General features: G+C 44.7%; 1 protein-coding gene across 1 annotated transcript; it reads left to right on the top strand.

Annotated features, from left to right (window-relative positions):
• Nucleotides 1-308: 308 nt before the first annotated feature.
• On the top strand, nucleotides 309-15,141 carry LOC139052517 (valine--tRNA ligase, mitochondrial-like). Its single transcript, XM_070529633.1, has 4 exons — nucleotides 309-422; nucleotides 1,475-1,581; nucleotides 13,142-13,318; nucleotides 15,051-15,141. Exons 2-4 carry the CDS (start codon nucleotides 1,496-1,498, stop codon nucleotides 15,139-15,141), a joined length of 354 nt encoding a protein of 117 aa, XP_070385734.1. The 5' UTR covers nucleotides 309-422; nucleotides 1,475-1,495.
• The last annotated feature ends 5,965 nt before the right edge of the window (nucleotides 15,142-21,106 follow it).

The raw sequence follows: 21,106 nt of genomic DNA, 5'->3' as shown, positions 1-21,106 counted from the left end.
ATTGGAATTAAGCGCCAGAATGGCCCAATGTGAGTGCTCAGTGGTTATGTCAATTTACTGTGGAGTACAAGGTCATGGGTTCGACAGTAGCTGCTTTCCGATGGCGGTGAAATGTGAAAGCGCTCTTATGCTGAGCTCTGGGTGCATGTTAAAGAACACCAGGCAGTCGAATTTAATCTGGAGTCATATTGTGGCTTTAAGAGCTACAATCGCAAGAAAAACAAATTTATTTGAGGCTTGAAAAACTGACCTCTACGTGCCATACAGTGCACGTCTCAGAATAGTGCCGAAGGTGAGTGCCGGTGATTGTCTTTGCAGATGCTTCGGGTGAGTTTCCAAGGGTGTACAACTCTGAAGATGAGGAGGCTGGCTGGTTCGATTGGTGGGAGACTAATGGCATTCATGCCCCATGCAAAAATGCGGTGAGTTGCGAGGTGACACGCCCCACTACACTAGACCATAGAGGGAGATATGATGGCTGCAACTGATCAGCCTCACTAAAAATTCCTGCTCGCACAAATATTGGCTTTGTGTCTGTGAAAATTTGGCCATTTCTTGCCATCTTTAGTTTTGATCATATAAGTCACTAACTGAATGAATTGGCTGAAAAGCTAGACTTTCCTCATGGGGCTCAGCAGTCTTGAACCTGTAATATGTACAGGCTCTTTTCCTCTGATTCTATTAATTTCTTATCATCCGTCCCACCTAGGACAAATAGAATGAAAGAAAGAAAATAATTCTTACAAAATATGGTCTCGTGTGTTTCCCTAAAATAAAAGTAGAAGAGCTACTCTTTACTCTCGCATCAGGCTCCACTTGAAAAGTCATTGTAAATCCGGCAACCACGAAGGTAATAGAATATTGAAATATAAAAAGGATGGAGGGAAAAGAGATGTTAAGATAGGGAGGTTAGCCACTGTAAATACCAGGTGGCTACCCTGTTCTGGAGGATGGAATGAAAAGAGTTGTAAGGAAAAAAGAGATAAAAAAAAAGACATTCTTCAATGTAACATGGTGAAGTGCACTACAATATTTAGAGTCGGTCAGACAGTGTGCAAGTCAAGAGTCGCAAGTGTTTAAATTTAAAACCTGGGTCAAACTTCATCTGGACCAGTGTCCTAGGATTCACTCGTTCGTCAAGGGGCAATCGTCCAGTTTATCAAGTGCAGTCAAGAGCCCTTTTCTAGCCACATTGTATTGTAACGAACACAGTCACAGAGGAAGGTGGCTGTAGTGTGTATGAGCAGCTTGCCTTTTTTTGTTTGTTTTTTTCTTTTTGCGATGCACAGGCTGTGCACACAAAGTGCATTAGAAATAGATCCACTGAAGAGTTCTTGATATTAATAATATGTCATTCTGCCAGTGAAACAAACTCTTAAGTGAAAGGGAGCTGTGACTGTCTTATGAGTTATGTTTCCATGTTTTTGACATTGAACACTGCTGTGTTGCTGCTTTCTTTATGTTTTTCATGCAGAAGGAAGAAGGCACATTCAGCATGGTGTTGCCCCCGCCAAACATCACCAGTGATTTGCATGTTGGCCATGCATTGACTGTCACCATACAAGACACACTGGTGCGCTGGTGTGAGCCACATCTCTGATCATTTGTAAGACTGCTGGCAACAGGGACTTCATTTTGTAACTATCCGTTTCAGTTTCCATTTTTGTTTTCTTATAATCTGTCACGAGAGGGTACTGGCAATAACGACTAGCATCCAGGAAAATGATGAAGGTTAAACAGAAAATGAAATGATTGTTCCAAAGTATGGCCTCAAATGATAGGCATACATCACAATGCAAGCTGAATGATTTTATGAGAGCGAACTCAACTCAGCAGTGTGAAATTTCATTTACAATAACTCAGCTCAGGAGGGCATCTATGTTTTGGTCATCCAATCAGGAAGATGAAAAATTAGTTGCTGTTTAAACTTGGATAAAGACATTTGCACGAGCCTGGACACAATTTTGTTGTTGTTGACACAATTTGTTGTTGTGCACTTCTTGACAGAATGTGTGACTGCAATTGCTGTTGTGCCGAGGTTCAGGGCACGTTCAGCAGACAAATGTGGGCGCTTTGCAAGGTAAAGCTGTAGATTGTCAAACGCCACTACCATCTTCCTTGCTGTACAAATTATTGGTTTGTCTCACAAGCTCGTCATCACTATTGCCTTTGTTGACATTTTAGTCCGTTTCGCCCTAGATGACTTTTTGCAGATGTCGTCAATTGTCAGTTCCATTTACGTCATCACACCATCACGAACTGAGATGCATTCGTCAGCGATAATTATACCCGCTGCTGTGTTACAACAACCAGTGCACGAGATGAGCGACTTTTGGAGCAGGGCAGCAAGACCGTAACACTCGCTGACCTTGGCATGCTCTCCAAATGCGTTGCTGCTGCTAGCGCTAGTGCAGAGCGCAGTTCATTTGCGTGTCGCAGTGGCAGCACCTCTTACAGAACGTTCGGTGTAAAGCAACAGTTTAGCTGTCGGGGAGCGCCTACATTCCTTTGCTGTACAGGCAAATTCGTTGTAGTGGTCTTCGTTGTAGAGGCATTCGCAATACTTAGGAAAGATAGGAATTCTGCCGGGCCATACTTAAAGTTTTGATATGCAAGTCATTTTGTTGTAGACTCTGTGCACTTCCTTGCTGTGTGGAACAATGAGTGGTGAGCACTGGTGCTTTGTGCCAACACACACCCCTTTGACCACTGGTGTTGTGCTGCCAGACGTGCCCTTGACTGCAAGAGTCATTAGACCATGAAATTCGCCACGCAAAAAAAAAGGAAAGCAAGGAAGCAAATGTCCAAGGCTGGGTGCTAAAGCCACAGAAAATTTTAGCTTCGCCTAGCTGCTATGCTCTAGAAAAATTTTTTTGACAGGCGAACACAGCAGGGTTTGCGAAAGCAGTAGTGCTGAATGTTTGTGTGGTCTGCATCCACTGTTATGCCAGTGCATCCAAGCATAGCATGCCCTGCAAAAGCCTGCATGCTGAGTGACCCAGCCTCCTTGGTCGGCATTCTGACCCCTTTAATTTCCTTTGAGTGGTGCGGGTGGGCAGTCACACGTCGCTTTCCAAGTTTATCCTACTGTTTAAGGGCATGCCAAATCGAAGTGCCAAGTTGAGCTTGATGCATTTTCGGCGATCGAGCCATATCGACATTGACTTTATTGACGCTTGATTCCAACCTGCCGCAAAAGAAACAAATGTTATACTGGCGGTTTGCGGCCAACGAACGGTGCCCAGTGATTGAAATGTCATACTAGGAGCGCATGGCTGCCATCGCTTCTTGTGCCAGCAAGAAGTGCCGGCAGCCACGTCAATTGTCAAACCAATCCAACCAATTGTCAAAATGGTTGCAGTGCCTGCATCTCCAGTGGTGGGCCTTGCGCCCAATGCAGGGAGCTTTGGATTAGTGGTTATGCACATTCCATTCCAGCTGCGACTATGGGAAGACCACAATTAGTGCGTGCTCCTGAGGAAGAAGCTGCCTACCGCAAAAATGAGGTGAAAGAATGGTGAAACAAAAGATTTACAGTATAGACTGCTTGTGAAGTTTGACTTGCATGGTGTAACACTTGGAGCAACTAACACAGCTTCGCTGTTCGACCATCATCACGGACTGGAAAAGGCGGTATGGTATGATGGTATGAATAACTTTATTGGGTACTGAACGTCAACCCTAGGTTGACGCGGGCCGCTTCCACGTTGGGACTGTCAGGCCGAGCCCTTCAGCCACATCGCGAGCCTTCTGGACTGCCCGTAATTGGTCAGAGAGTGATTCGCTGTGTAGCATTTGCCGCCACCATTCTTGTTCCTTGTCACAGTCTGTGAAGACCGCGGGGCACTGCCAAAGCATGGGGTCAAGAGCAATGATGCCATTGCACTTATTACAGTTGGTTTGAGTTTCCCTCTCCGGACTGATCCTGTTAATAAAATCTGGACTTGGGTATTTTGTTGTCTGTAGCAAACGTAATGTGACCGCTTGGGCTCTGCAGAGCTTACCGTGTGGCAATGGATATTCCCTTCTGCTTAAATAATAGTGCTTCGTGATTTCGTTATATGTTAATAATTGATCCCTGTGTTCCCCGGGAGAAGTGTACCTAAGTTGCTCGGTCTTGAAGAGCACGGCTAGAAAGTCCTCGTGCTGCTTCATTTGCCACCTCATTGAGGTTTCTCCGAGCTCCGTCCACCACCCCCAGATGTGCAGGAAACCAGCGAATTTCAATCCTCTCACTGTTGACCTTCTCTAGTAACCTTGTTGCTATCCGTGTCACATATCTGTTATTAAAGTTGCGTATGGCTGTTCTAGAATTGCTGCAAATATGTGTCCACCGATTAGCCCGGATAGCTAAGGCGATTGCTACTTGTTCTGCTACTGTTGGGTCCTTGGTATAGACGGTGATGGCGTCCTGTATGTTACCTTGAGTGTCTACAACAACGGAGGTATACGCATCCTTATTTTTAACCCAGGCAGCATCAATGAAAACCGCCTGCTGCTTATGTTGATCTATGTCTTGAAGAAGTGGCTTCGCCCTTGCTTTCCGTCTCTCGAGGTTATGTATCGGGTGCATGTTCCTAGGGAACGGGGTCGTCTTTATTGTTTCTCGTAGTCCCGCTTGCAATTCTGTTAATAATTCTTCTTCATTGGTGTGGTTGTTAATTTCTACGCCAATTTCTTCAAGTAGCGCCCTCCCAGGTTGTGTCCCCATTAGTCTCTCCTGGTGGGCCACCTGTTGAGCCTCAGCTATCTCTTCTAGTGTGTTATGCAGCCCTAGGCACGATAAGCTATCATTGGCCTTGCTGATGGGAAGTCCTAGTGCAGTTTTTATAAGTCGTCTGATTAAAGCGTTTAGCTTGTTCTTATCAGCCTGTGTCCATTGTAACATGCCTGCCACGTACGAGAAGTGGCAAAAGGGGAATGCATGTACCAATCTTATGGGACTGTCTTCTCCTAGCCCCTTATGCTTGTTGGTAATTCTACGCAGAAGCCTAATGACTTCTTCTGACTTGTTAGAGATATGTTGTATCATCCTGCAGTTAGATCCATTCGCTTGCAGGAGAAGTCCTAGCACTCTAATAGTCTCCACCTGCCTGACTGGTTCTCCATTCTTGGCATATATGTAAATGCGGGGTTCTTCCTCTGAGATATATTCGTCCGGCTTGCGCCCACACTTGCTGCTCCGTAGTACCAATAGTTCTGATTTTTTAGCAGAGCAGTTCAGTCCCATACCCTCAAGTATTGTTTCCACCACATAAATCCTTTCTTGCAGTTTGGTCTCTGTTTGTCCCATTATACCTTCGGCACTCCAGATTGTTACATCATCTGCATATATTGCTAAGTGGATACCCTCAATCTGCGTGAGACCTCGAGCCACTTTTGACATTGCCAAATTAAGTAACATGGGAGATAGGATAGACCCTTGTGGTGTCCCACCCACGATTCCCAAGTTCCAGGGTTATCGATTGGAGTTCGCCTAACCTGAGACAAGCAGAACGGCCACCGAGAAAGGCTTTGACTATATTGTGCAATCGCTTACCCCATCCCATCTCCGAGAAGATATCCAATATGGCCCTGTGCTTGATGCGATCAAAGGCCTTTTCTACATCTAGGTCTAGGAGATCTCTCGTATATAGCGGGCTTGCAAGAATAAGGTGATGTTTGATTAAAAGCATTGCATCTTGAGTCGAAAGTGCAAGACGGAAACCAATCAGGTTATATGGAAGAACATTTCTGTTTTCTACATACTTAGTCAGTCTATTGAGTGTTACATGCTCCATGGTTTTGCCCAGACATGATGTTAACGATATTGGTCTTAGGTTATCTAGATTGAGTTGCTTGCATGGTTTGGAAATAAGAATTGTGTTAGCAATTCTCCATTCCTTCGGATAATCACCATTTTTCCAGAGTTCGTTGAAATATTCTGTTAAATATTTTATAGAATCATCGTCCAGATTTTTCAACAGCCCATTGGAAATGCCATCTAGACCGGCAGCGGATCTACTGTTGAGGTCGTACAGGGCTGCGCGAACTTCGCTTTCTGTGAATTCTTGATCCGTAGGCTCACAGTCTTCCCCTGTATATTCAGGCTGGTCTGTACTCTCATTGCTATCCTTAAGTGGTAAATACTTAGCTGCGAGCCGATCCAGAATGTCCTCCTCCGTTGTGTCCTGACTCTCACGATGGACGAGTCGTGCTACTGCTGTTCTATTAGATTTTGTGTCGTTCTCATGAAGCAGATGTCTAAGTAAGTTCCAATTTTCACCACTTTGGATTAGACCATCTATGGAATTGCAAAACTCCGTCCCATTATTGTTTCTGTAAATTTCTGGAGTGTTCTTCAATCTCCCTATTCAACAATGCTATGCGCTTCCTGAGTCTCCTGTTCAGTCGTTGTGTTTTCCATCTCTTTAACATAGATTGTTTGGCTTCAATCAAGTGCGCCAGCCTACTGTCCAAGATTTCGATGTCCTCCTCTGTAGTGATATCCTTCGTTGCCGCCATTACATCTTCCCTGAGCTGAGTGGTCCAAGTTTGGAGTGTTTTCTTTTGTCCTGTCTCTGTCTCAGCTCTGTTTTTCTTTGCTTTCCAAAAAAGATCCCAGTCAGTGTAGTTAAAGTGCTTTATTTCATTACTGGGTGTTTCCAATAATATTTGTAATATGTAATGATCACTACCCAGGTCAATATTGGAGTTATTCCAGCCAACGTTCGCTAAATTTGATACAAAAGTAAGGTCTGGGGTGGAGTCCCTGAATGTAAATGTACCACACCTAGTGGGATAAGCTGGTTCTGTGATGAAGGAGAGATTAAGATCTGTAGCTAGGTGCCAGAGTCCATCCCCTTTCTTAGTATTCCAGCGATATCCCCAGGTTTGACGTGGCGCGTTGAAATCCCCTCCAATAATGAGTGGAGCATGCTTAGTAACAGCTATAGTCTTATTAAGAAGTGTCCTCGAACTCTGTTTCATGTCGCTAGGGCTGCTATAAACATTGAGACAAAAGAGGCTTTGCAGTTTGCTTCTATTCCTTTTCAAAATTATTTCCACAAGTAAGTATTCTAATTTGTTTAGTCCAAGGCGCAAATCATGTTCTATGTATGGTATTTTCTTATCTACGAGCGTGGCGAGCCCCCTACCCGGCTCTTTGCCCCTGCATGTCACTTTGTATCCGGATAGGCTGATCTCATCCGCCAAGGTTTCCTGCAGCATAATTATTTTCGGTTTGTCTGGAGAGGTTTTTATTAACTGCATGAGAGGTGCTTTTTTGTGATAAAATCCTTGGCAATTCCATTGCCACATGGTAAAGCTCCCCCTGCTAGCCATTGCTTATGGAACCCGCCTTAATGCTACCTGCTAGAGTACGCTTCGTAGAAACCCCTGACGCGCCAGGGAGTGATCTGACGCTTTCTGCTTCTGAGGGTAGGTATTCGTCGTCCTCACCTTGCACTTCTACTTTGGTAAGGCTCTTTTCAGCCGTCAGTCTCCATTTGCATAACTTATCAACTTTGAAGGTAGTTTTATCTATGGCATCTCTAAGTTGTATAATTGCCTCCTTGATCTCTTCCAAAGCAGAGCACATTGTTGTTTCTACTGGGCTTATTGCCCGCTTCTTTGAAGCTGGTGTGTTTTCTTCATACTGATTGTTGTCATTATTCACCGGTTTGGCAATTGCTACTTTTGCTGAGTTAGTCTATGAGTTCTTACGAAGTTCTATAACCTGCTTAGTAAGTTCTTCATTTGCCTTTCTCAGATACGTTACTTCTTTAATTAGCTGTTCTACACTGGCATCATTATCTCCGACCGGCCGCCCCGCACCGCTCTCTGCGGTCCTCACAGTACCTTTCACTTTGTTGGCCCAGGCTGTACCAGATGTCGTCTTGTCACCAGGCGTCTGCCCTCCTCCTTCGAAGCGCACCTGCACTTCACGTGATCTGGAGCGGCTTCTGCCCTTCGACGGCGAGCGGCGTCTTGACCATGTGGGGCTCCTTGAGCGCGTGCACCCCCTGGTGCCCGTTTGGGCATTCCATTGCAGCTGAGCTGATGTCGCTCCCGATGGAGATCTGTTGCGTTCTCGTCGTTGAATTCGCACCACGTATGGAATTTGGTACCGCTGTCGGCAAGTCTTGTCCCCAGTTGGGTAGTCCCCTCCACAGAATTTGCAGTTAGGCTCACACATGTGATTGTTCTGCGGGTTTCGAGTTGCACATCCTCTGCACTGTACCACGTCCGGTGTTGGACATACATCTGATCGATGTCCAATATTTCCGCAAGCATAGCAAACATCAAACTGCTTCCTATACAGGTAGCACCTTACAAGGGTTGACCTGTATCTGACATAATTGAGTACCTTGAGCCCATCAAAGAGAACAAGGACCGAGTCCGTCGATTTAATACGTTTGGCTGCCAGTGCCAGTGGGTTAAAGTCATGCACAATGTTCTTCGTTATCGTGGCCTGATTGTCTCTGAGGTCAACTCTCCAAATCACCCCTTTACATGTGGTATGCGGAGCTGTCTCGTAGGCGTTAACTTCATATTCGGTTTCCAATATAATGATTGACCTGATTCGCACATACCTGGCAGCATGACTGGGATCTGGTGTACTAACCACCACGATGTTTTGCGTTAAGTTAGGGCAAACGACATCCTCTCGGGCTTGTTGCGGAGTCAGGCCCGATGCTTCAATAATCGCCGCGCCTATTGCTGTGGTGCTCACTTTGCTCAGGTTGAGACCTCCTCGTGGGCGGATGATAATTTTGCTGTGCTCCTCGGGCAATTGGGGCATCCTTGATGCCTTAACAATCCGGTTTTTAAACGTAGTGGTTGTAGGTCCCTTGTTCTTGCTGCTGTTTCCTTGCTCTTGCTGGCTCTGCGGCGATGTTTTCCCATCGCCAGCAATCCTTGTGGTGGAGCGAGATTTTCGGCTTGTCACAATTTGCCAGCCTAGATCTTCCTCATTCTCTTCTAATCCGGTAGCGTCTTCATCTTCCATGCGCGTTTCCGCAATTGCGGCCCGGCGGGGCCAGTAGGCCTACTTGGGTCTTGCACCAAGAAAGGCCAGTAAAAGTCCAAAAATGGAAGTCCAACCTTGAAGACAGGTGTCCGCCAATTCCCTGTGACATCACAAATCCAGTGATGTGCTTGAATCCGTGATGGTGGTAAAGATGGCTGCACAAACATTCAAAAACGACGGAGCCGATGTGAGGGACGTCCGCACCTTGACGGGGAAAAATTTTATGGAGCAGCACAAACTCGGCTTTATACAATGCATTTTAGCTAGCGAAAAAAGTGATGAGCTTCTCTGCCAGCGACAGTGTGCCAAGACCATAGCCTCCAAGATCATGTCACATTTTGTTGAAGGGGCAACAACCTCCTTTTAACCCTTGACAATCCAAGCAGCATTCCACTTGAAGAAAAATGAGTATAACTGTCCTCCTTTGTTTTTGGCCATGAAGAGTACATTTCAGCACAATGCGTTGGCGGGCTAGTTGGTGCGAATCCATGAATACTTTGTTTAGCGCAAAACGACACACACGAGAAAGACGACAGGACAAGGCGCTACTCTCAACTGACATCATTTTATTGCGTCACTCCTTTATAGACCGCTCAAACCAGAAGAACATGCGCAGTGAGCACCATGCGTTGGAGCCACCAACATCCGATCCGATAGCGCCTTGTCCTGTCGTCTTTCTTGTGTCTGTCTTTTTGCGCTAAACAAAGTATTCAAGAGTAAATTTGTCTATGAAATAAAACATAGTAATTAATTGCAAATTTCCTGAGCTATCCAGAACAGAAGCTTCACTGCAGCATAGCAAAAATACCACTCCAGGCCTTGCGTCAAGTTTGCAGCGCATATTCAGGTATCAAACTCAGCATATAAGAAATGATAAGTGCGACTTTGTGAGGTTAAAGGGACACTAAATGTAAATAATAACTTGAGGATAACTTCTTTTTGGGCGAGTTGGTGTTTACTTAACACAATGCTTTTTAGCGCAAAAAAACTCGAAAAAAAGAAAGAAAACAGTGAGAGACAAAAGGAAAGGAAAGACGAGCGCTACACTTACAATTGTTTATTCCGAAAAGCAGCATCCCATATATACACAAATATACATATGCGCAAACACATAAACAGGCAAAGGCCTGCATTGAACAGAAAGTGCACAGTCATATCGTTCTTTAAAATGCTTGCATGCTCTCTCACTCGGTCGTAGACGCAACGCCCAGCTTGCCCCCAATGTAGCACTTGCCACAGCTGAGCGGAATCAGGTAAACCACTCCAATGGAGCAATGTACGTAACGCTTAACGTGCTGTACTGTACGCCCGTTCGTAGCGCCACCCTTGATTCGGGGGCAGAGACGGGCCAGCTTGTTCGGGGCGGAGTAGACCACGGGCACTCCATACCTGTTCACCACTTTCTTGAGGTTGTGGCTAGCCCTGTAAAGGCATCTGTTTTTTAATGTTAGGATCCTAGGCAGAAGCAAGAACAAAACCGCACGGGAACTGTCAGAGGCTTTCCATATCCAAACTACTGGTCTAGCTTGCGTGAGTAAACTTCTGTTACGCTTTATGAATCGGAATTCAGATTGCTAATCATTTAAAATTGATAACAATGCGTTCGGCTTACTGACGTCCTTTGCTTGTTTTATGCATTTGCGCCTGTGTGTATTTATGTATGTATAGGATGCTCTGTTTTTTGGAATAAACAGTTGTAAGTGTACCATCCATCTTTCCTTTCGCCTCTCACTGTTTTCTTTTCTTTTTTCGAAGTTTCTTGTGCTAAAAAGCATCATGTTATGCAAATAATAATCGATGTGGACTGTTTAAATACCATTCCAGAAACCTCAAAATGCTTGTTTCATGCCAAGAAAAGTTTACGGGGAAGTTGCATCTGAAGGGTCCAAATGCCTTCTTCAAAATTCAAATTTCTTGCCATCTAACTGGGGGGAGTGGTGACTCTGCATACACCATCACTACCCTTTGCTGCCGTTGGTGAGTAAAACAGTCCCTGACAGACGGCAGCACCGAGCCAAGACAGAGCAGAGTGATGGATTAACCGGTGCAGCTGCTTTTTGTCAAGTAGCGTAGACCGGTCGGGCATCCTGCGGCATAACATGGAAGTTGAATTCTTTGCTGTGTGTGCAAGTTTCACGAGCCAGCAAAACCAGCGCAGCAGTGCGCGATAACGAAACTGCTGAAACATGAAAGCGTGGACGGTGCAGAGCCAAGCGAAAATGAAACCTTTCGACCGCCTGCATCGTTGTCAAGCGTAATTTCACTTAGTTCTTTTTTCTAAAAATGAAATAGAACTGGACAAGTTGCATTTCATTTCGTCTTATACAAGGATGCTTTCTGCAATGAGTGGTTAACTACTTGCAACAAGATTTAACTGAGGAGTGCTTTCATCATCGGGCAAGTGCTTGAATTTCCTGGGTGAGTCTCTAATCATGTCCTGCATTTACCTCAGTTTCTTGATTATTAAGGCCCTGTTCACGATAATATTGATGCCTTAGAGAGCCTCAAGCACTAATATCTCACTTTAGCTTGACTTAATTTTTGCCTTTAGTGTCCCTTTAACGTAGGAGGTCATGTAAAGGTGTCACTCTTCCAGTGTTTTGACTTAATGTTGCCAACTTGCAAAGCACTTGACAAAAGTGAAATACCTGCGTGTCACTTCCATATACCTTGTATTACCATGAGCTTGCCAAGCTGGTGGTTCACAAATGCTTCTAGATTTGTGTGCCTCTGTTTTCACTCTGCCTGTCCTGGGTTCTCGAGTTGCTAGTTTGTTAGGAGTTGCTCCATACAGTTTGTGCAACACTTACAGCCAACCTTTACCCACTGCAAAAATGCAAATAAAGAATTTTTTCTGTATGTTTTGTTATGCATCTTTCCATGGATGGCTAGGCAGTTACATCTGTAAGTGTTTGTATGTATGTTATCTTCTGTAGACGTTGAGATCTCAAATGCGTACTAATGCCATGCAAGCTTGTGTATCTAAGATGCGCGCATTGTGTTGCATGTGTCTTTTTTTATTGTTTCCTTCTTTTATTTTTCGCTAGATATTTTATTCTCTATATCCTGAAGTGAAAAGTAGCAGTCACCATTATAAGGGGATTAAATCTTCTTTCATATATTCATTTCAATAAAGAGCATACTCAGCCATAGGTGCTGACTATGAGGAAGCTCCAGGGCCCAAGCCCCCTCCCTAAAATGTCATTACTAGAGTTCTGTTACCCACATCATTTGAGGTCCCTTTTGAGTTGCCTCTACCTTTTCACTTAAAATTTTATTGTGGCTACAAGCCTACTGCGTCATCGTTGATGTGGACGTGCATGGCTTTTAAGTCATAGTTTCGCGTTATTTCTGCGAATTTCAACAATAGGAGGACAAGGGCATTAGAAGTACCAGCGGTGGCTACCTCATCCGTAATTTCTCTCCTCAAATTTTTTTTCATTTCCACTGTGAAAACCGTGCACAGGCAATATATTTAAATTCATACACAGGACAAAGTTTATTAAATTTTTAAAGAGAAAAAGGGAGCCAACTAACAAATATTTTTAATGGTATGGATAGCCTATGCCTGGAGAATGAATATGTTGCTGTACATTCACCTCGCTTCAAAATGCTTCACGTGCTTTCTGATCCTGAAAAAAACCTGCAGACTTCAGTGACCCCTTCGGCAGAGTCTTTTATTAACGGTATGTGACGTGCACCTGAGTGCATATGTGTCTCAGCATTGCTTTTCTTTCCAGTAGGCAATGCTAATGACTCATAAAAAAAGTAGTAATAATATAGGGTTTGAAAAACTCGTCAAGCCCCAACTCCCCGGTAGATGTATATAGTTTGGAAAACTGGTCAAGCCCTCCACCCCCCCTCCCCTCCCCTCCCTGGAAAAATGAAAACTTTCCAGCTATGTCCCCTGCCATTCTAAAACAATTTAGTGTGCCCAGGCTCTGTGGACGTGGATAAAATGGTGATTGTGGTAGATAGAGCGGTGGTGGTGTTGTGGATCAACAGGGTGGTGCATGACGTCACATATGGCACTGTTAATGCACAGCGACTTGTGCCATTCTGCCGTGGTAAACTGCCCCAATTGCATACATAATCTTGGGGATCCTCGTCCCCCATTTCTTTGTTGTGCAGGCATCGCATGTGCGGCAAGCGAGTGGTGTGGGTGCCCGGCTGTGACCGTGCAGGGATCTCCACCCAGATGGTGGTGGAGAAGAAGATCTGGGCTGGCCAGGGGCTCACACGGCAGCAACTGGGACGTCAGTCATTCCTAGAGGCAGCTCATGCATGGAGGAAGCAGTTGAGTCACAGGTACCTTTGTGGTCCCCTGATCGCTCGACTTTCTGGTATTCCTGATGCCTGATAAACTGAATTTTTTGGCACAGCAACCGTGTTGACTGCAGTGCACCACGTGCATGTTTTGTAAAGCTTGTTGCTGAAGAGAATAAAATGGTGTCTAGGGTCGAATAAAAAATGTCAGTGTTTTGTGATCTTCACGTAATGTTTAACAGCCTTAAGGAATCCCATACTATTACCTACAGGCCAGAAGTTTGGGGCAAAATGTTGTGCTAAATTTATGTAATTAATTAAAAACATGGCTAATGTCTCTCTCATTTACTGATTGACCTTAGCGTAGTCCTTTATGTGTTAGCAATATTCTGGGAGAGTATGTGAAGAGCTGTGTTTCTTGCATAACAAGTATGTATAGTTGTTAAAATATTTGAAACATTGGAATGGAGTGCTATGAAAATTTTCAAATAATAATAAATATACTTTTCCAATAATCTGCACTGATGTAGGAAGGATTGACAAGTGGATTTAAAAGAACTAGACTTTATTACTTTTCTTCATCTTGAATTGGTAATCTGGGAATATAAAGGCTTGGTAGTGTAACTACAAAGCTTTTGAATTCAGCAACTTCTTTAAAATAAGGAAAACTATTCTATTTATTGGCATTACTGTTTGCTTTGTGTTCAAAGACCTCTGTCCAGTCACTCCTACAAATCAGCATTTCATTTCATTGCTGTGAAATAGCTTGCATGCATTTAGAATAAACCAAAATTGATTGGGCTTCATGGTTTGAAAAGTTAGGCAATACAGTAGAACTTTGTTGATACGTTCCCTAATATTACGTACATTTTCCTGGTGCCAACATTTGCAATTGAGGAAAAAAAAAAGACCCAGTAGAGTTACGCTCATTTTTTACCTGTTCATATGTTTCTAGAAAACATGATTTTTCGGCACCAACGTTCAGTGCGTCGCCAAACTGCAATCGTATGATACGTTTTCCAGCCGCTAGATCCCATGTAAACAAGAAAATGCACGAGGTGCGTGTGATTGGAAACAGTATACAGCTGCCTGCTGTGGCAGCTTCACCGGAATACTCACCCGCCCGTTTCACGTGAAAATGCAGGTGCACACTCTGTTTCTAGTTTCGGTACCAGCAAACCTTCTCCAGGGTCGTCGCACGTGGCATGCACACCTATCGCCGCCAGTCCTGTTGCGATGAGCATCTTCGCCCTTCTTTTTCACAGCGCGTGGTGCTGCTGGAAGCATGGCGCACGTGTTTAATCGGCGGCAACCGAAACACGGCACCATTTCTTGCTCCAAACTGCGATAGTATACACTTTCCAGCCGTTAGATCCCACGTGAACAAGAAAAGGCGCGAGGTTTGCGCGATTGAGAACGGTATATACAGCCCGTCTCACGTGAAAACGACGGCTTGCACAGTCTCCTATTCTGGTACAGTCGAGCCCGCTTATGACGAACCTGAGCGTTACGTGGTGTCTATTCATTATACCCTGAAGTTCGTAGTAAGTGGACAACAGCTTAAAAAGAAAAAAAAATGTGGCTAGTAAATACACAAAATTTATTTATTTGCAAAGAAGTTTGCGATACTCACCTGTTTCTGCAGTGCAGATTCGATGAGGGTGGTGTCCAGTTTTTTGAAAAAAAAAGTGTGCAATAGATTCGAGTAAATACCATAAGTACATGCTGTCCTTGTGGCGGGATGCCTTCTGTATGCATGCGTGCTTGCAAACAGATGCACCCAGATACAGTGCGAGCATCTGTCCAGTGCTTTGTACTTGCACCACTCCTTGGCTGTGCATGTGGTGCACGAGTGCAGCATGTAGCTTGTTGAGCCAATGCAGCAACTGTTGCTTGATTTCGTTACAGTAAGTGATGCACACTTTGGCAGGCCCAGCTCAAGGACCTGGCACATTATTGCATGCCAGAAGCATACAGTACACTTTCAATGTTACTGTGTGCTATGCCGCACACATTGCCAACAGTTGGGTGAGGTTGCTTATTGTGGTTTGGTTAATGGCTCTAGGTCATTGAAGCTTCAGTGGTGGTGTTCTATGCTGTGGCTGCCAAGCGCTGCACCTTCATACATTTCCAAAGTTTGTCCAGATAGGCATCACAGTATTCACGTGCAGCTCGAATCATTGATAAGGCAGTCTTTGCTCTTTCGAAAATGGTGGAAAACCTTTTGCAGCCCAGCACAACGTCAGCTGCACTGTGAATTGAGGCAGCGCCGTCAAGATTTTGTACAACAAAACATGTTCATAAACGAGAAGAAAGGGGGTTAGCCAAGGGGCCCAATTTTTATTAGTCATATCATAAGAAGCCAACAAACACTGACACCAAGGACAACATAGGGGAAATTACTCGTGCTTAAATAAATGAAATAAAGAAACAACAAATTAATAAAAATGAAGGTGGATGAAAAAACAACTTGCTGCAGGTGGAAAACGATCCCACAACCTTTGCATTTTGCATGCGAAATACGAAAGTTGTGGGAAAACTTGTTCATGGTACACACTAACCATTAGCGATACAGCAAGCAATTATTGCTTCAGTGGTCTGCCACTCTAGGAGACTGGGTTGGGGATTTATTGTAACTGTTTCTTAGCTGTTAGTATGTCCTAAGTGGGTAGTTAGTAAGAAGGTTCTACTGCATTTAAGCAGTTGTGGTAACATGAAACACATTTTACAAAGATATTCACTGCAGTTTCATACTGTTATCATCTCAAAAATTGTTCCGTGTCAATAAGTTGCTGCGAGCTGACAACAGAGACTGTGTCTCGATCAACCATTTTTGGAAATATATATGTTACTTTCAGAGCATGTTGATTGGCTGGGCCAGCCCACATCATGTCGAGCGCTCCGAGGCATCACGCTGAATGCCACATCATTCAAAAGCGAAAGTGTCCTCATAAGTGATTATGAAAATACTGCTCCAGGAGGCAGCCAGACAGCAGCTTCAAAGCAGGCCAGGGGAAGCTGTTTGAAGAAAATAATCTTAACTTTACACTGCACTTGTGTGCTTCACATAACATGTATGACTGCAAAACTTGACTGACATGTTCACAGCTCTGTGCTTCCCCTATGGAGTGTGTTTATTCACAAGGCTCACGGCATGGTTCAAGGGCCCTTCATGAACATTTTGCAGCAATAAGAAATGTTTTTTTTTAATCTCGTCGCTGGTAGCTTTTGATGCAGAACTGATGCTGGTGAGGGTGACACCATGACCACTTGGCGTCGAATAGTTGAAACATGTCAATAGCCATTGGCTTTCCCATCTAGGTGTTGCTCATCGTAGCACATAACAGAATGTAAAGCCCTTTCGTGGTACTTGTGCTGTTCATGGACCAAAAGGCCAGGCGTGAGCCTCCTCGTGATGCCCTTTTATGTTCGCCTGAGTCACTACTCTCAACCAAGATCTGAAAGCCGCTCTTGTGGCTGTTTGGGTGATTTTATTAGACAATACTATTTTTGAACTTTTTTGGATTATCATTGCAACACTGGTGAACTGGCATGCACTACTTTTATGCGCCCCTTTTCTGTGTCATCACCATCCCTCATCGTGCCTTTGCATCCCTTCCCCCTGTTCATCGTAGCAGGCTAGTGCGCACTATCTCAGGCTGACCTCTCCACCTTTCATCAAGCCATCTCTCTCTCTGCAACGATCTTAAAGTCTGTTGATTTAATCTCAATTGTCAGTTGAAAGAGCCCATTTGATGCGGAGTTATTTTTGCTCGTTTAGGTCAAGCATGTCCCCGTATCATCTGGTGAGATTCTAAAGGTGCCCGGATCAGACACTGGAGTTGAAGTTGGCTTCCTCGAAACAGTTGCCTTTCCTATTGACAACACTGGTGGGATATTTCTCTTCCCCCTCCCACTCTTTTCTGTTCTTGTACATCTTGCTTTTTAATGTTCTGGGCTGCACAGTAGTGATGTGATGTGTACATACTTGCACTGTAGTAGTTGGTTGTTTAGTGTGGTGTATCTAATTAAATGTAAGAAGTAATGATCTTTCTGCATAAAGTTTGACTTATCGTACATTCAACAGGTCGCTTTCGAATGCTTCAGAGTGCTCTTGCCGCATGCTTTGCATTAGGCTGGTTGAAGTAAAGCACTTGGCACACCTGGGTAATTCTAAGTGCCTTTCTTCAGCTCGGAGCACTAGGAAGTGCTGCGTGGAACACTGGTTATATGTGCCCCGATTTTGCGATGGCCCAGGTTTTAAGACAGATTAATGCAGTCCCAGTGAACTCCCCCATAGAGACAATGCGTTAAAAGTAGGGGTGTGTGAGTATCGAATATCACCAAATTGAATCGAATCATGAACATTCAAATAATTTGATTTGCGGATCAAGTATCTATTGTTCGATTTTTCATATATTTGATATATTTGAGGTAGAGAGCTGCCCAGTGTCACGTGTCGTGTGTGCCGCAGAGCCCCTCATGCGGGATGCCGTCCAAGTGAGCATTTCATTTTGTGTTTGGCGCAAGAGGAGCGATCAGAGTGCAGTGGATGAGCCGCCCTATCTGATGCAATAGCGGACTTTGTCACTGCGAGCGCTCCCCGATGTGGGCCCGATGCGGGCCCGATGCAGAGCTCACGTACACGTTACCTGAGCACTGCGATTCACAGAACAGTGCTGCCTGTGTCGGTACAAGGTTCATCTGGGTTGACAGGACCGTTCGAAATGAACAGATCGAACGGCAGCAGACAGAAGGAATGGCAGTAAAAGCGGCGCACATTTTGTAAAGTGTGAAAGCATGTGCAAAGATCGAGCTGATTAACATGTTGTGTTGGATATGTGGTGACAATCTTTACGCCGCTTTAACAGCTGTCAATCTAACCCGCATGCATGACCTCAGTACCAATCACATGATGAGCCACCCGTATAAACTTACAGAGCATGTATTCTATGAGGATTACTTTTCCTGATACTATCGCCTTAGCCATGCCTTTGCCATGCCTTTGCCATAGGCACGCACACACTGATTTATTGTTTTAGCAAAATCGGAGGAGCTCATTGGCTGCTTGAGCACTACGTCATCCGATTTTACTCAACCAGCCAATCAGCGTGGGCCGACGGCAATACTATCGCCGAGGTGACACTGTTGTCGAAAGTGATTGTCACAAAATATGTCCCCTAGCGACAACCATTTTGCTGTGACTTGTGGCACGGCCACACTGCCTAGGCCGTTCGGCCTAATTGGCGTCATTGGTTGTCGCCGACTAACGTTACAGTTGGGTGCTGAATCGTCGCCAATCTATTCGCAGCAGCTGCGCGACACTTGGAAAGCCAACAAACTGTCTCGCAAACGAAAGTGAGTGCATGGGATGGCAACAAAGTTGCTCACTGCTGCCATCTTTGTGACACGCCATCTTCCTGATGCTGTTAAGTCAATAGCATCAGGAGTGGGAAAAGAACCACTGATGTTTGTCTACGATCAGTGGCCATTCGTAGATGCACATTGGGCTTCATTTAAAAAATTTTTGTTGCTTCTAGCAACCCGCCACAATACTGTAGCTTTGGGTTAACACAGCGGGCGAAAAAGTGTCATCGCTGCATTTGTGTGGATGGCAGTTGAAGGAGGAGAGGCAAGGGGGGGTGGACCAGACGACGGGGCAGAGGTGCATATGGGTGTGTTCAGTGATTTCACACTGGCTCTCAAAGCCTGACGAGCCGAAAAATGCATTTTCGCGCATCTGCTCTTGAGAAAGGTCGCTGCTTGTACGAAGCAAGGCGCTTTCATAACATCAGCTAGTATATGAGTGCAAATTGTGATGTAAATGCACCCCACAAACGGAGCTCACTGCAGCAAGCTAAGGCATAGAACTAAGTCCAAAGTTCGATGAAAACTTGTCGGGTGAGGCTGATATATTGTTGAATAAACTGCTGAGTGCCAGTTTGTTTGACAAAGGCGTGGAACTTCAACAGTTCTATTGGAGATGTTACTTTGCTGTTCACGCAAACATTGTCGTGTATTTGATGCATGTAGAATGATGAAGCAGCACAACAAACAGTGACAAAAAAAGAAAAGAAAATGTTCATCTTCAATTTTTTCTTTCTTTTTTTTGTGCTGCTTTTCTGATTGCACTTCTGTCTGTACATTCCCGTTCTCTGTCCTATTCCTTTCTTGCGATACTTTGCCAATCTTAATGCCTTAAAACATTCCCCAACCTTCAGTCTTGGTCAATTTAAAGTAGCTTTATGCAACGAGAACCAGTGGCAGCAGCCGGTGCATGTGTAATGCCAGCATTTACGGTGATTGTGGACACACCACTGCATTGGCGTTCACCATCAAAGAGTTGTGTACCAGACACAGCCAGCACTGAGAAGCACAAGGAAGGAAAATGTACCCTAAAAAAAATAAGACTGTGCCACTGAGAGGACGGCATAATGACGACTACAAATCTACATTTCATCTTCTGCACCAAGTTTTCAGAGTCGTCACACCCGCAGAGGTGAAGGAACACAATTTACATGGAACATGAAGTACCTCTGAATAAAGGGCTTCACTATTTATGTTAGAACAACTCGTCAAAACCACAGTAGTGTTGGAAATGTATGTGTGTTTGCCCAAAGACTGCGCAGCATATCCAGGCCTTCTGAGGCCACGATGAAAACCGATGAAAATGCTTCAACTCATGCTTACGTAACTGGTCGTCCACACAAAAGCGCAACATGGTTGTCCAGATTTGATTCCATGAGAGTCAAAGCAAAACAGAAGAAATGATGGAACCTTATCAACCAACGTAACTGGTGGCTGTGCCTGCTGCATCCAGTCTGGCCGTTACATGCCATTACATCCACGGCACTGCTGCTTCATGGTGCCACCAATCCAAACTCAACCTGTACTTGGTGCCTATGTGGCCAACAAATTTTTTGCCACTGTGCCAAGCTCTCGTCTTTGTAGAGTGCCAAGACTGTTGTTGGTTGCATGCTTCGACGTGTCCATTGCCAAGACTCACGAAAGTGATAACCAGAGATTACTGCCCTAGTGCGTATGGAAAGCGCAAAAGCAAGTGCGAAGATGGAACCAAGTAGCCACTGGAAGGCATCCATATCACCTCAATACACATGTTCACAAGGACACCAAACTTCTAACGCATCTGTCATTGGGTTTTTGGTCTTGTGTGGGTCGGCGTATCATGCCGGCACTGCTGACTAGCACCTCAGACGAGGACGATGCCTCTGATGCTTCGGTGCTTGTGCCTACGTTCGCAGATGTGCTACACAGAATTGGCGTCGTTCAGAGATTCTACTGTGCTGGCGCCGATGCCATGGGTGGCCTCCTTACTTATATTGCTGTGCTTGAAGGACAGCTCTTGCTGCATGGCTCAAAGAAATCCAATAAAATATTGACCAATTTTTTTTTTAGGTTTGTTAATGAGAAAAAAAAACGCTTTAGCCTGCTGGCGGCCACAGATAGCGGTACATGGCAGGCTAAATCTCACCAATGAAACGTGATAGGCACCTGCAATGCAGTATTCCTTTTGAATTTACTTTTGCCGGTTTTGGTTTCCGAGTCCTGCAGAGCACAGCCAACGCGAAATTTTCGGGACATGCCTGATAATTTGGACGTCTTCGTGGCACTGCCACCTACACCACAGAGCCAATTTATACAGATGTCTAAAATTTAGGACGCTGAAACACTTCATCGTCTAATTTTTTTGCATTTTACTGTGACTGCAGGTCCGAAACACCGTTCAATTAAGCTACCACCGTGGCTCTTTTGATTATCTCTCAGCCTCAATGTTCACTATCAAGCTTCCTGCTGTTTGGTGCTGTTTTT

Source organism: Dermacentor albipictus, unplaced genomic scaffold, assembly GCF_038994185.2.
Source record: "Dermacentor albipictus isolate Rhodes 1998 colony unplaced genomic scaffold, USDA_Dalb.pri_finalv2 scaffold_26, whole genome shotgun sequence".
Taxonomy (NCBI): domain Eukaryota; kingdom Metazoa; phylum Arthropoda; class Arachnida; order Ixodida; family Ixodidae; genus Dermacentor; species Dermacentor albipictus.
Note: the sequence above shows the minus strand (reverse complement) of the source record. Positions and strands in the feature narration are given on the sequence as shown.